Source organism: Malus sylvestris, chromosome 3 (genome assembly GCF_916048215.2).
Source record: "Malus sylvestris chromosome 3, drMalSylv7.2, whole genome shotgun sequence".
Classification (NCBI taxonomy): domain Eukaryota; kingdom Viridiplantae; phylum Streptophyta; class Magnoliopsida; order Rosales; family Rosaceae; genus Malus; species Malus sylvestris.
This window is the reverse complement of record NC_062262.1, coordinates 13,386,557-13,403,184: the sequence shown is the minus strand read 5'-3', so window position 1 is coordinate 13,403,184 and position 16,628 is coordinate 13,386,557. Positions and strand designations below refer to the sequence as shown.

The following is a 16,628-nucleotide window of genomic DNA, read 5'->3' as shown; positions in this document are numbered from 1 at the left end:
ATATTTATCGTACGTTTATTCTAACTAAAACCGTAAAACGTTTCATGGAGAAAACAAGCTTTTTTTAGCCAATGGATGACAATGTTGTGCTACAGTGGGGGCACTTGACAGAAGAACATTTGGGGGACAATCACTTTTGGTCCCTGGTAGCACTAATCTTTTCAAACACACTAGTGATTATTCCAGATCTTCAAGAGGAAGATCGACTTCTGTTTAAGTCCGTTCTTAAGTAGATTATTAGCAAATTCCTTTTTTTTTTTTTCTGGCCTTAAGACATTCCAACCAATACTAGTTTCCAGAATGTCCTTTGGTGCTGTACTTATCATTTCGATGAGCTTAGGCATAGGCGTACAAGTTGTTATACCTACGGTCAGTAGAAATATTTTCCCTAGAATTAATGAAACCACGTAACGAGACCAGTTCCTTACCAATTGTCTGAAACCATCCACGCAAGTGGGCTCTAATATGTAATCAGCCTATTGTTGCATTACTAATTGACAATACTGTCTGATATCCAGAAGCTGTCAACTAGTATTTAGGTGGCATGATTTCTGATACCGGACATATGCTAGTATCTGGGAGTGATACCTTTATGCCAAAACACTGGTTCATAGTTTCAGGGTAACGAACAATATCAAAAATTTCAAAAGTATCATCTATGCGTTAATTAGCGGCGCCATTGATAGATTGATGAACATCGACTACCTGAGTTGAAGAAACTAAATCATGGAAACATAGGGGCAAGCCTTTTAAAAGGACAGTAAATTCACAGTTATGTTAACCATATTACCCATCTAGGTAACCAGAACATTCTCAACCATTCATCCTTGTGGTCACCTTCACAGACAAATATTAGAGTTGAGGCACAAGTTATTTTCCCGTTGTAAGAGCGAATTGAGTAACGAGAAAGCTGTGAAGACTTATTAGCATGTGGTGTAATGAAAGGAAGTAGTATGGTACGTTTCGAGGACGTATATCTTTGGCGCCATTTCTCACAAATTTTACCTAAGCTACCATTGAAGTGGGAAGTTGAATGCACCATTGATCCACTTTCTTGTTTTACACCAGTTTCCCTTACGCCTTTTCGAACGACTTCTTTGACATTGAGAAAACTTAGTTGCGAAAGTTTACCAATTAGAAATTTATCCAACAAAACACCTTATCTAGGAAACCTCAAACCTATCCACGAGGCGAAAGCCCGAACCTTAAGATCGTACCTAGATTTTAGCAACTTAATCGAGTAATGATTAAAATCGTTGTTACCCATACCTCGAATTAATGGTCTACTTGACCAACTTTTGGAACTCAAGTTTTCTTCCATAGCTTGTTGAATTCGTAGTGGTCTTACCGATGACTTTCTCACCTACCCTAGCAACGAGAGTGAATTTTCTAAACACCGATAGTCAGCTCTATATCGAATTCTTCAAATGTTAGCTTTGTTTAGATTTGTACTTTTCTTGGGAGAGGTAATCTTAGCAGACGACATTCTTGTCAATTCCCAAAAAGATTGCAAATGTAGAAAATTTCATATTCTAAAAATCGTTGTGAAATATGCAATATCCTTGGCCTTATTGATTGTATCAGCAGTTTATTTGTGACTTTTCAGCTATAGTGCTTTCTTTCCAAGTTGGTTGAAGAAAAGTTTATTTAGTTGAGATGTGGAATATGATCAAAGTTGTGACAACTGCAGTGTTGTCTATTTCCTAACCTTGTTCGTACACTTTTCGATAACGTCGATAATTATGAAATCCAAGATGATGTTTCTTTGAATGATTCGGCAACATACCGATGTAGTATAACGAAGTATTACTTATGTTTCCCAACGGTTAAACCGTTCAAAATGAACCATCTTATTCATGACCTAGAGTCGATAGTTGTCACCTTCATTTGAAAACCAAATGACATTCCTCTGTGGAGAAACATGTCAAAAAATCTTTACCAACCTTAACTTCTCAAATACACCTTTTCTTGAAAAGAGCTAAATTTCTGACAGCGACGATGGAGATACCAAATCAATGTCTACGATTGCATTATCATGTATTACCCCAGTTGTGCATACATAATTACTGTTCACCATAGTAAAAGATGTATCTACCCTTGAACACTTTCTGTTTGTCCTACTCTAATTCAGTTAGAATTTACAAGTATTGACATGATGTTATTTGCAAATCATCAAGAAATCGTTTGAGTGGTTATACTCACTTCTTGTATCCAAATGCAATTGGGGAATATCACCATAAATTCCTAGTGTGAGATATCTTGTACGTGTGGAGATTATGATGATCTTTCGGTGATTATAGATCAACTTGACAAATCAACTCACTTTCCATTGGTCCAGAGGGACTACATATTTTTTGACCATTTCGTAAAATTTACTCATTCTTGAATTTATTGGATTTTATGACGTATCGATCAGTATCTACTTTAATTGTGATTCCATATTCACCCCTTTGTGCCAGAAGGCATTCTAGTCAACCTTGGGTATGTGTCTACCCTACTGCACTTCGTATTAGTTTGAAGCCGATGGACTGTCTAAAAGAACTGCTGACATGAGAATTGCAGTTGTGACCATTAATTTCTCAATCACCCAACAAATACTCTACTAAGTGAATTTTTATTGTTGGTGATTGAATATTCCAGAAGCTACCATTGTAGCAAGATGTCATGCATTAATTCCAGTTACCTTGTAATCTAGATTTGATGGACTTGTTTAACCCTCAAATTCTTGATTATTCTTCTCAACATTGTCTTCGTTAATCCGAAGGAAATTCACAATGAATCTGCTCGCCAAGGTATTTGTGAATTACAATGTTCGGTTATATAGTGTGCATGACACTACTGTATCTTAATGTGATGCACATTTCGCTTCCAAGTCTTGGGAAGCCTTCTTGAAGGCCATGTGTATTAAGTTTTGTCACATACCATGTTTCATCCTCAAACTAACGACCAGTCTGAATGAACTATCTGGACCATAGAGAACATATTTCTTTCGTATGTTTTATAGATTTAGCCAATTATATAAACACCTATTTCTGCTTATGTCGTGTACGACGATAGTTATTATTCTAGTTTGGCTATGATATTGTTTGAGCCGTGGTATAGAGATTTTACGGATGGAACATGTTGACAGATGAGTATTGTGAACAGGTATTAGAATGATCAAGATTACGATATAGAAAATTGTATAATATTGATGATGTTGCCCGAAAGGGTAGTGCATGAGCACGATCGAGGCTTTGATCAGACGATGTATATATGTTTCCCAATGAGGGGCAAGATGGTAATATTGCACATTCAGGAATTATTTGCTTGCTTATCATGACAACAGTGAGTGGTCGGTATTGCGGGTTGCAGACCATAATATTGATAACTTATTTGTTGGATTTGTTAAGCAAGTGGACAATTAGGCCATTTACGTTAGTTTATTTATTTATTGTTTGAGCTCAACCCAAGGTTACTACACACATATCTTCGGAGTACGTTACCCAACGAGTGTGTAGGTTAAATTTTTCTATGTTCAGTTTTGATTTCAGTGCAATTATTTTAACTTTATGTTATTATATATATGTATTTTGACGTGATGCTATATACATATATAAATATTTTTGACTTTATGTTTTTATAAAAAAATATTGTATTATAGTATTGTGCTGAAGGAGAAGGAAAGTATGAGTCTGGAGGCATGAAAGAGGAATCATTGCACTCCGATCGCAACAGAATGACCTTATCTATCATGGAATCGCTCTAACTAGATATCTTCTTTACTTATTTATTTTTCTGCTGTCTTTTCATTATTTTTGTATAACAAATGATTTTAAGGGCATGATGCTCGGCCTTTAGCCTGTTCACCTCATCGAGGAGATGTAGGATAAGAGGGTCCTAAGTGAAGTCAGGCATCATTAGAACTCGCATTCGCAAGTTTTCCTTACCCATTGGAAGTATGGAAGTTTGGTCAAAGGCATGTTGCTTTTTCTTAGATTCACCGTACTGGCTTTCGAGACGTGCCATTTGGAAGTCCCCCGAGTCTCCTTCACCTTCTTGTCCCTTCAAGGCATATGGTTCCTTTCTTGGATTAGGCGTTGGCCTACGTTGTGGTAGAGGACTGAGCCCTTTGATGACTCTTGGGTCTTTGATCATTGAGCCTATGTGGATAGAATTTTTTCTACACTGTCTTAGGAAGTCTCGACAGTCACGGTAAACGGCTCTTAATCATTCCATTCCTTATGCAAGAAAATGCCTTCTTTCACTTCTCCTACTTCGGGTTGAAGCAGATGGATTGAGAGAAGTCTTATGTTGATCGATATTTTGATGAGTAGCTCGCTCCTCATTAGGAATACCCATGTCGAAGGCAGGTGACCTCCATGTTGGGGGGCACCTAGTTGATGGTTGACTTCTATGGAGGTGATGAGCTCATGTGTTTGAGTATGCTTAGCCTTATAGAGCATCTTGAATAGCTTCTCATATTGCTCCTGGAAGACCTCATTCTTCATTGCTATCTTGTTGTTCTGAGCCTCCAGCTCTTCGACTTTAGCTTGGAGAGCGAACTTCATTCGTTACTTTTTTCACTGCCTTACACTAGGCGCGATAAGGGTGTTGTTCTGTGTGCTGTGGCTTCCTTCGTTCCCCATGTTGGAGACGGATACTCGGTCAAAAGAGAGTGTACGAATGGTGGAAACCAGCTTGACAAAGCTGAAAAGGGTAGGAATAAGTGCGTTCCCACAGACGGCGCCAAATGTTGATGCACAAAATCAGTGAGGACTTTGGTACAACAGAAAGTGTTAAGTTTGTGATCTTCACTAGACTGCTCTGGTCACTAGTATGGATAGGTATGTAAATAGACAAAAATAGGGAAGCAAACACAAGATGTACGTGGTTCACCCATATTGGTTACGTCCACGGAGTAGAAGAATTCTCATTAATTGTGAAGGGTTTACAAAGTACATAGGTTCAAGCTCTCTTTTAGTGAGTTCTAGTGAATGATTTAGTACAAATGACATTAAGAAATATTGTGAGAGAATGATCTCCTTTTATAGAAGAGAGTCTCTAGCTTTGTTCTGACTTTGACACGTGTCGTGCTGGGATTGGCCTCTGACTTTGACACGTGTCATGCTATGATTGGCCTATGATGTTGACACGTGCCACATTATGATTGACCTTTGATGTCGACACGTGTCGTGCTGTGATTGGCTTCCTAGTTGGAGGGAAACTCTTGTGGATCATTGACAGTATAACGTTAACCGGTGCTCAGTAGTTTCATGATTGGTCAAGTATGGTACAAACAGTGCTCCCCTAAGTTCCTGAGTGAGGGAAGCTCATCGGTTGGGGACTTGCAAGATCCAAGCCATTGAGTAATCATGAAACTTCTAAGTATCGAAGTGTGGTATCGTTTTCACTTGCCTTATCTGTCTCATAGGTAAATGTGGCATTTTCTCTGGAAGTACTTTTCCTCGATCCAAGGGTGATATCTTTAATCGGTGGAGATGCACAAGGTAATGTATCAATTTCACTTGAAGCTTACTTGTAGTTTCAGGCTTGGTCAAGCGCGATACAAACCATATAGTAGGAGTTCCCCAAGTTGCCAAGCTAGGAGATCTGCTGAAAGAGGTGACAGACAAGGTAAGCAATCAGAGTTCCAACCAATCAGTCCCAAGTTAGAAGTTTGATTTCGAGTTCTGGCTATTGTTCTCATTCTCCCTATCTTGCAGGCAGCAAGAAGGATAAAGAGAAGAAAAATGAGAAAAGATGATATGAGATACCTTTGCTTTTTGAAGAAGTAATAGATGAATCGGCACGTGTTCTGTTGCGTTTGTCTCCACATGCTTCTTTGTATCCTTTTTACTTGCCTTATTTGTTCCTCAGACAATTGTGGTATCTTCTTTGGAAGCACAAGATGTTGAAGATGAGTACTCGAGAGCAGTGCTAGGCAAGTAATCAGGTAAGGGGTTCCAGGCAATAAGTTCTTAACTGGAAGCTTGATTCCAAGTGCTGACTGATTGCTATCTTTCTCCTTGTCTTGCAGGTAAGAGCAATGGCAAAGGAAAAGATAGGGAAAAAGCATGATATGGGATACTCTTGCTTTCAACCCTGATGATATGAGATACTCTTGCTCTAGCATGACTTGTTTGTAGAAGTATTATCAGGGGGAATGAAGCTGAGTATTTCGAGAGACTTCTTTGGGAATGCCTTCTCGGATGTGAAGAAGAGTTGAGCATTTTTTTCAGGTCTGCCTGGCCGTGGAGAATGAAGCTCAACATATATAGGAATTTCCCTAACAGTAAGTAGTAATGCTATTCCTTTACCCTTCTCAGTCATAACAATGTAGTGGGAGCTGCAAGCTTCACGTGTTTTAACTTTGTCAGAGCACTTTGAAAAAGTGGTATGTGGTATCCGGAAAGCTAATGTTGCTTGTGAAGATTGCAAACAAGTTTTATCCAAGGAAATTTGGCTATCGAAGTTCGGAGAGTGATGCCTCTTCAATTTTCTAACAAGAAGATATGTTGAAGATCTAGCTCTCGAAATTCGGAGAGCATTACCTCTTCAATTTTGGAACAAGCAAATCTGTTAAAGGTGTGTTCTTGGATATAAGGAAAAATTAGGCATTCTTGTGAGTATGCTTTGCCATGAAAGATGGAGGTCGACACATCTAGGGATTTGCCAATTAGCCAGTAGTGGTGTTGTTCCTTTACCCGTGTGGGTAATAGTAGGGTAGCTGGAACTGCAAAATTCACACATCTTAATTTGGTCAGGGATCTTTGAGAAAGCTACCCATTGTACCCGAAAAGCTGATGTTACGTGTAGGTAGTGTTGACAAATTTTATCTAGGAAGATCTAGCTCTCGAGATTCAGAGAGCTATGCTTCTTCGGTTTTTGAACAAGCAGCCCTGTTGCCTTTTCTTTTACAGGGGTAAAGCATTTAGGTTGAAATAATGCTCCCTAGGTTTCTCGAGTGAGGAAAACTTCTTGGTTGAACACTTGAAATATCCAAGTCACTGAGTAGTCGTGAAACTTCCAAGTACCGATGTGTAGTAGTATATGGTAGGAGTCCCCCCAAGTCTCCGATCGAGGGAGTTGACGAATGAGGTGTTTTGCTAGTAGCCAAAGTCTCCAAATTAACAAAACTTCACCATTTTCCTTTCTAAGTGGTAGCCCAAAACTCCTTTTTTATGTATATTTGTTATGAAAGTTGTTAGGCCCAAAGAAGGGGAGGCCTAGACTTTTTTTTTGTTTTTTTTTTTTTTTCGAATTTTCGAATTTTAAAATTTTCAAAAATATATATATATATTTTTATACCATGAATTGATTTTACTTCATACTATCTTGATCAAGAGTGTGTGAAGCTTTTGGCATTTGTAGTTGCCATCCATTTGTTGAAACTTTTGTTGGTGAAGCTTGGTAGATGAAGCTTTTGTGTTGAAGCTTTTTAGGTGAAGCTTTGAGGTTGAAGCTTTGTTGGGTACCATGAATTGATTTTGCTTCACACTATCTTGATCAAGAGTGTGTGAAGCTTTTGTTGGTGAAACTTTGTGGTGAAGCTTTGTAGGTGAAGCTTTGTGGTGAAGCTTTTTGGTGAAGCTTTGTAGGTGAAGTTTTGTAGGTGAAGCTTCAAGGTTGAAGCTTTGTTGGGTACCATGAATTGATTTTGCTTCACACTATCTTGATCAAGAGTGTAAAGCTTTTGGCATTTGTAGTTTCCCTCCATTTGTTGAAGCTTTTATTGGTGAAGCTTTGTGGTGAAACTTTGTTGTTGAAGCTTTGTAGGTGAAGCTTTGTTGTTGAAGCTTTGTAGGTGAAGCTTTGTTGTTGAAGCTTTGTAAGAGAAACTTTGATGTTGAAGCTTTGAGGGTTGAAGCTTTGATGTTGAAGCTTTATAGGTGAAACTTTGTGGTTGAACTCATTTGATGAAGCTTTGTTGGCACCATAAATTGATTTTGCTTCGCACTATCTTGATCAAGAGTGTGTGAAGCTTTTTATGAATTGTAGTTGCCCTCCATTTGTTGAAGTTGTTGAATTTCTCAATTTCCCTTTTTATTATTATTATTTTTTTTCGGGAAACTGGAAATTTGAAAATGTGGGAGAGACAACATATACACATTTTGCTTCCACACTGTTGAGTAAGAGATTGTGATGCAAGCTACACCTTGTAGTAGTCGAAGGTTTTGATGAACCATATAAATTGAATTTGCTTTGAATAGTCTTGATCAAGAGTGTGTGAAGCTTTCTACGAGTTGTAGTATTTGTATTGTTACAGAGGAGAAATGTCTGAAGCAGATACAAGAGGGCTGAATAGCTTGATCTTCATATACCATGCACTGAAGCCGTTGTTGGCTTGCAATAAGACTTTGTTGGTGACTATAACTCTTGTTGGGTATAAGTGCTCCCCTAGTTAAGTTGTAAAGCTTAAGGGTTTTTGATTATTTGTGAATGCTAGGAGTTCACATGTACAAGTTGAACCATTCGTCTTCTAGTTGGTGGAATGAATGGTGAGTTGCTTTCATCACTTGGTTGGTGGTACGAAGGTGAGTTCCTTCATCACCTTTCATCACATTTCATCACCTGGTTGGTGACATGAAAATGAGTTCCTTTTTCACCTAGTTGGTGATAAGAGTGGCAAGTTGCCAAATAATATTAGAGTACGGGTTGTACATTTCATCACCTGGTTGGTGGCACGAAACTGAGTTCCTTCTTCACTTGGTTGGTGATAAGAGTGGCAAGTTGCCAAATAATATTAGAGTACAGGTTGTACATTTCATCACCTGGTTGGTGGCATGAAGGAGAGTATGGGTGTACATTTTATCACCTAGTTGATGGCATGAAGATGAGTTCCTTCTTCACCTGGTAGGTGATAAGAGTGGCAAGTTGCCAAATAATATTAGAGTATGGGCTGTACATTCACCTGGTTGGTGGCACGAAGGTAAGTTCCTTCTTCACCTGGTTGGTGATAAGAGTGGCAAGTTGCCAAATAATATTAGAGTACGAGTTGTACATTTCATCACCTAGTTGGTGGCACGAAGGTAAGTTCCTTCATCACCTAGTTGGTGAGAATAAGGGCAAGGTACCGAGGCACATTGTAGCAAGTGCCGAATGACACAAAGTATGTTGAACCCTTTCAAAGCATAGTTGGCTTATGTATGAATGTGTTGGAATGTATGATGTTTATGTTGATTGATATGAGTGATACTTATGAATGTTTTGCTTTGCATGAAGGAATCCATGCTTTCGATATGTGAACCATGTTAGTTGTAACACTTAGTATCACTTACTTTGTGTCAAAGTACGCATGTTGGAGCTCTAAGTTAGAGTATAGAGGTAGGTCAGCGTAGGCCAAGTGTTCCAATGCTAGGAATGTAAAAGACTCAGAAGAAGTTGTCTGAATTCTCTCTTCTTTAAATATTTGCCGAATGGCTTGTGTGAAAAATATCTTAAGCGGTTGAGGGTCAAAACATTTGCAATGTGTATGCCTTCTTATAATAACATTTCTTTCAGTACCTAGTCCTCCACTTTGAAAGAGTGAGGCTTGACCCCATAGTCATAATAGATGACGGTACATTCACCCTTAGTTGTCTTGATACGAACTTTTATCTCTCTTATTGTAATGAGCTTTATGAGGGTAAAAATTTTTCCTCTCACCAAAAGACGAATATGTTTAATGACTTAGCGAGTAGCTAAATGAGGCAGGAGATGATGCAATGGGTGTCTGAATGGCCAATATCTCCTCACTTGGTAGAACTTGACTTCCACTTCCCACTTGTTGATAGAGGTTAACCATATGGGGGGTTCCCTTGGTATGTCCTTACCTCGGCAAATGCATGGTTGTAAGCTTGCATTATTACCTTAGAGTAAGTCTTCCAAGTGTTACCATTCATCATGTACTTGAAGAAGCATTCATGCATGCCTACCGTGAAGGCCTTGAGTATTGTTTTATCATCTGCTTCAGCACAACGAGAGTACTCATAACTGAAGCGACCGGAATATTCACGTAATAACTCATTTGATTTCTGACGAATAATGTATAGCTCATCAGCAAAGTGTACGCGATCAGCTTGGAAGATGCGTTAAGCCACAAAAAGTCTCCTTAGCTCAGCGAAGGAATCCATAATATTTGAAGATGACAATACCAATTGAGAGCTCCACCAGAGAGAGTTGAGGGGAATATGAGACATCGGTCCTCATCATTGTGTATTTAGTATGCCATGGTAGATTCAAAGAGGTAGATATGCTTAATCGGATCTTCCCTCATAGTATAAGATTGCAAGCCAAGCTTTTGTTTCGTTTCTCCTTGTAGAGGGGTGCCAAGGATTCTCTTTGTCAAAGGGCCAGACCTTGGTTGATCCCAGCCAGGGATTTGGGCATGACCCTTGACCTTTAGCCTGTTTACCTCTTCGAGGAGATGCAGGATAAACGGGTCCTGAGTGGAGTCCGGCATCATTAGAACTCGCATTCGCAAGTTTTCCTTATCCTTTGGAAGTATGGAAGTTTGGTCAAAGGCATGTTGCTTTTTCTTAGATTCATCGTACTGGCTTTCGAGACATGCCGTTTGGAAGTCCTTCGAGTCTTAGATTCACCGTACTGGCTTTCGAGACATGCCGTTTGGAAGTCCCTCGAGTCTCCTTCACATTCTTGTCCTTTTAAGGCATATGGTTCCTTTCTTGGATTAGGCGTTGGCCTACGTTGTGGTAAAGGACTGAGCCCTTTGATGACTCTTGGGTCTTTGATCCTTGAGCCTATGTGGATAGAATTTTTTCTACACTGTCTTAGGAAGTCTCGATAGTCACGGTAAACGGCTCTTAATCCTTCCATTCCTTCTGCAAGAAGGTTCCTTCTTCTACTTCTCCTACTTCCGATCGAGGCAGCTGGGTTGAGAGAAGTCTCATATTGATCGACATTTCGAAGAGTAGCTTGCTCCTCGTCAGGAATACCCATGTGGAAGGCAGGTGACCCTCCGTGTTGGGGTGCACCCAGTTGATAGTTGACTTCCATGGGGGTGATGAGCTCATGTATTTGAGTATACCTAGCTTTATGGAGCATCTCGAATAGCTTCTCATACTGCTCTTGGAGGACCTCATTCTTCATTGCTATCTTGTTGTTATGAGCCTCCAGCTCTTCGACTTTAGCTTGAAGAGTGAACTTATTTCGTTCATTCTTTCGATGCCTCATAGTAAGCACGATGAGGGTGTCGTTTTGTGTGTTGTGGCTTCATTCGCTCCCCATGTTGGAGATGGATGCCCGGTCAAAAGATAGTGTACGAATGGTGGAAACTAGCTTGACAAAGCTGAAGAGGGTAGGAATAAGTGCGTTCCCACAGACAGTGCTAAATGTTGATGCACAAAATCAGTGAGGACTTTGGTACAACATAAAGTGTTAAGTTTGTGACCTTCGCTAGACTGCTCCGGTCATTAGTATGGATTGGTATGTAAACAGACAGAAACAAGGAAGCAAACACAAGATGTACGTGGTTCACCCAGATTGGTTACGTCCACGGAGTAGAGGAGTTCTCATTAATTGTGAAGGGTTTACACAAGTACATAGGTTCAAGCTCTCTTTTAGTGAGTTCTAGTGAATGATTTAGTACAAATGACATTAGGAAATATTGTGAGAGAATGATCTCCTTTTATAGAAGAGTCTCTAACTTTGTTCTGACTTTGACACGTGTCGTGCTGTGATCGGCCTCTGATGTTAACACGTGTTGCGCTATGATTGACCTTTGATGTCGACACGTGTCGCACTGTGATTGGCCTCTTGGTTGGATGGAACTCTTGTGGATCCTTGACGGTATAACGTTGACCGGTGCTCAGTAATTTCAGGATTGGTCAAGTATGGTACAAACAAGATACAGCAAAATTAGTAAAAAAAATAAAAAATAAAAAGATTAAGTACGAGACAATACGTGAGAGCGACCAATTTTGAGTTTTTATTTTTTATATAGGTGTATAGATATATTTCTATGTTAAATTAGTTTGTGAGGGTAGTATAGGTAATATGGGTTTAAAGAGATAATGATAGTTTAATTAATAATAGGGTAAATTACACAAAATTACCTCAACTATGCGTCGAACCACAATCTCATACCTCATGTTTTAAAAGTTACAATGTCATACCTCATCTTACAAGTTTGTTGCAATGTTAGACCTCTGTTAGTTTTTTTGTTAATTTTTCTATTGATTGCTAAAGTGGCTTCAGGTGGACCCCACTTTTTAGCCCAACTGGATTAAAAAATTAATTAAATATTAAAAAATAAATAAATTATGAAATCATTTATTTATTTTTTTAAATGGGGGGCCTACCTCTACAAACTCATCACCCTCACCAAATTAATCTATGTAACCAAACACTCCCTAAATCTCCATGCCAATTTCAGAAAACCCCAATTCCCCCAAACCCAAACCCTAAATTTCAAATCTTAACTCTAATCATCCCTACAACAATGTCCACACCACCACAGTCGTCGCCCATGGCCTTAGTCTTCGCCTCGCCCAAAACCTCTACTAAGAAGCCCAAACCTTTGCCGTAGACCCAAGAGCTGATCCGGGCCTACAAGGAGAAGTGGCACGCGCTGAGGAGGGGGCTAGCTAAAGTCGAGCCAGTGGGAAGAGGTGGCGATGACCATGTCGGCCAGGTGCGGCTACTAGTACCATGAGCTGTAGAAATTCACCACGTAGTGCGGCCATAAGATGGATAAACTCCAGTAGCAACACCGCACCGTGAAGAAGCGCATAGGCCAAATAACCAAGTCCGGCTAGCCCTTTTTCGGAAAGGACTTGTTTTTGCAGGGATGGCGACGACATCAGAGTTAAAGAGTTGGACAGGGGCAATGGGGGACAACATTGATGAAGGAAACATAGAGGTGTAGAGTGGAGATGGAGAAAATGAGGATTGTGGGAGTCTTTGGTTACCGAGAGTACTTTGATGAGGGTGATGAGTTAGTAGGGGTGGTCCCACATTTCTTTTAGAAATTTTTTATTATTTTATTATTTAATATTTAATTAAAAGTTGGGCTAGGGAGTAGGGTCTGTATTAAGACACGTCAGCATTTAACAGAAAAAATGATAGAAAAATTGGTGGGGGTCTGACATTACAACAAATTCGTAAGATGAGATATGACATAGTAATTTTTAAAACATGGAGTATGAGATTGTAGTTCGACCCATAATTAAGGTAGCTTTGTGTAATTTACCCTTAAAAATAATATGGGTGTAGAGAGTATGTTGGGTGTAAAAATAGATTGTATGTGTTCAAATAAAATTTCCCTTTATGTGTCCATCGTCAATCATTTTGGTAATTTTGTGAATCTCTGTTAAATTGAAGAAACCACTAGTTCAAAATGAGGTGTTGATTTGACAAAAATACCCTCAATGTAACAAAGATTTCTCACAGAATGACCAAAATGATTGATAGTGGACAATCTCAGGGACCACTTCTATCGATTTTAAATTTCAATGACTAAAGCAAAGAGTTATGCCAATCTTAGAGATTATTTTGGATAGAAGGCCTACAATGAATGTATAATAAGGTGCAACCTTTGAATAAAAATGTTATACCTTTTACAAGGCTTACAACAACCATTCAACAACGGGATTCTTTTGTAAAAGGCTACCTTATTACCAACAACATAAGAAAAAGCCCAAATACAACGAAAACAAACAAAAATATGGACCTCTATAGTGACCCAAGAGCCCATACCAAAATTTTGAGCCCAATACATAAAAAACAACAAAGCAAGCCCTAGCAGCTTCCTCCAACTTCACTGTCGGAAATCTGCTTGCCAAACAACCGAAACGAACATCCCCAACACACACCTGAAATCAAGCTAAAAAGAGCCCCAAAACTGGATGAAGCTTGAGTGAACACAGATCCCCAAAACAGATCCTTAAACACTGCCATCGAGCACCACAATAGTAGCCCCACAAATTGAAGGAAGCTAACAAGAAGAAGCAGCCCACTAGCAATAGTGCCAACAAAGGCAAAACAAACGAAGGAGGTGGTGTGAACACCTTAGCCAGAACTCCACACACCTTCTGGGTGAAATGTGAAAAATTGCGGTAAAGAGAAGTAGAAGCCGAACTAAATTGCACAATCGATGATGAAAGATGGAGCCGATTGGGATGGAGAGTGAAAGGAAGGGGAAACGAAAGAAAACAAGGAAAAAGGTGGTGGATAAAAGGTGGAAGGAAAGGGTAAAAAGGAGAAAAAAAGGGGAAAAGGAGAAAAAGGGCAAAAGGGTGGAAGGAAATTGGACGGAAGAAAGGAAACAAGTACCAGGAAGCTGGAGGAAGAAAACAAGGGTAAAAAAGTTGAAGGAAAGTGGAAGGAGGGGGGAAACGGGAAAAGGGGAAGAAGGGGCTACAAACAGAGAAGTCAGGGGGTGGGGGGCACAGGGGGTTGGAAGAAAGTGGCGAACAGGACAAGGAAAGCCAGAAACTGAAAGAGAAGGAAATGAAAGGAAAGGAACATGACAAGAAAAAAAGGACTGCCACAGATCCTGGTCATAGCTAGGGTCGGCGGCTACAAGATGAACGGAATAGGAAAAAATGGTACCCTTTAGTTGTCTATAAATAGCTTAGCATTCAAACCTATTTCATTCATCCAATTCACTTGTATGAGAGACTAAGAAATAAATCTTCTTATGTGATCCCCAATTTGACAACGGCCATCACTGAGATCCTCTTTCTTGTAATTAGGTCAACTTTTTTGTTGCATCAAATGATTGATTACTTATTTAGCATCGTGTTATCTTGTTGCCTTGTGTCATATCCAAAGTTCAGCAAGTTTTGAATTCGATTACCATTAACCGATGAAACATCAGAAATTAAAATAGAAAGCAAAAGCCCTAATCACGATATGAAATAACTATAATCCCCATCTACAAGACAACAACTGCAAGTTCCCATTAGGATAGTTTAATAACATATATAGGGAAAATGCACATAAGATAGATTCACAAAAGTAAAGCTATAATATCATACGTTCAACGGTTCAAGAGAAGTTCCTACTTATCGCGCAAGGCTCTGAAATAGCCTTTAGGATCTCGCTCAAACTCTTCCCTCTCTATGATTTCATCTTTTCCAGGAGCTTTCATTGGTTTCTTCTTTTCCTCTGACTCTGAACCAGGAGCTTTCATTGGTTTCTTCTTTTCCTCTGACTCTGAACCAGCTGATGAAGAAAGTGCAGATAAACCCCAAGCCAGCAGACCAATTCCTGTAGCAGCACCGGCAACAATTGCACCTAACCTGTACAAAGACTTGTCCTTATTGCCCTGCTCCTTGTCCTTGTTCTTTGAGCTCTCCAAACTTGGCTTCGATTCCATTTTGCAATCCTGAGAGCATGTACAATCGGTAAGACCTATTTAATTTCTGGAGGCACTTTGAAGCTTTGTTATACATTTTGTTACTTGACAGCCTAACAGTTCGAAAAACAAAAGTACTACGTACAAATTTTTAGCAAAACCCTATGGAAAAATGAACACCCATGAACCACTCAAAATGGTGCAAAGATAACAAGAAATTAAAAGAAAAAATTCGAGAGAAAAGAACACAAATTAATCACAAAGGAAAGAAGATAAGTGAATTTGTTTGACACCATAAATTCGCCATGGCCCTGCGTGTAGGCAGCCAGGTATTTAAATGAACATGAATTTGGAGATTGCGAGCGTGCCACTATTATTTCCCACTAATATACAGTGTGTGTGATAAATAATTGCGCTATTTAACTTCTAACCTTTATGAGGATCGGATTGTTCTTAGTTGAGATTGATGAATTGAAAGAGAGGCTTTCTTGTCTTTGAACTTGTGTTCTGAGTGGCTGCCTGTGCTTCTCTTATATAGGGAACCAAGCAGCTGCTGGCAATTTTCCACTTGCAATATACTGATTAACTAGCGAGTTTGACGTCAAGCCACTGTCCAAACAAAAGGAAAACTAATTCCTTTATTGCCAAAGCAAGTCCACTACTCTATCGTTTCTTGTACAAGAAGAAAAAGCAAATCCTTTTATACCTAAAGTTTAGATGTTGTGACCCTCTCATGCTTCTATTAACTTTTTATGTTAGAACACGTTAAAGCGTAACGTGACACTCTCATGGACAATAATTTTGCAATGAACATATGAAACAATTAAAACATAATTTCTTTTTGAAAAAATAAGAATTAACAATTAAAAATAAAGGATAAATTTATTTCAATTCATGTAATATTTTTACTTAAAAAATAAATAAAAAGGAAAGAAAAGAAATCACCGCTCTTCACACCGCACCATCGTCATTGATGCCAAGTCCAACAACGTGTCAGCTCATCAACAACCCCAATTCCTGCTCCAGGTTTCAATTCCCCAACAATTTTCTCAGCCTCTCTGCAAATTTTCTCCCCGGATTGTTGAGAGTTGATGGTGTGTGCATAGTTTGTCCCACATCAATAAGGGAGAAGTCCAGCATGGCCGGCTTTGAGGGTAGCCCAAGTAGGCGCCCGCTTGGGGCCCCCACTTCGGAATGGCCCATCCAAAAAATTTATATTCTGTAATTAACATATAAATATTAAAAAAAAAATTAAGAAATATCATAATTCATTTGTTAGTGCAATGGAAATGTTGGCTTCATTTTTCTTTGAAGTGTTGAGTTCGAAACACGAAGCTGCCTTTCAGTT

At 39.2% G+C, this 16,628-nt stretch overlaps 1 protein-coding gene across 1 annotated transcript; it reads right to left on the bottom strand.

Moving 5' to 3' along the window:
- Positions 1–14,754: 14,754 nt before the first annotated feature.
- LOC126614572 (uncharacterized) lies at positions 14,755–15,872 on the bottom strand. Its single transcript, XM_050282224.1, has 2 exons — positions 15,712–15,872; positions 14,755–15,310 (listed from the first exon to the last, which is right to left on the bottom strand). The coding sequence occupies exon 2, from the start codon at positions 15,299–15,301 to the stop codon at positions 14,984–14,986; it is 318 nt and encodes a 105-aa protein (XP_050138181.1). The 5' UTR covers positions 15,302–15,310; positions 15,712–15,872; the 3' UTR covers positions 14,755–14,983.
- Positions 15,873–16,628: the final 756 nt, after the last annotated feature.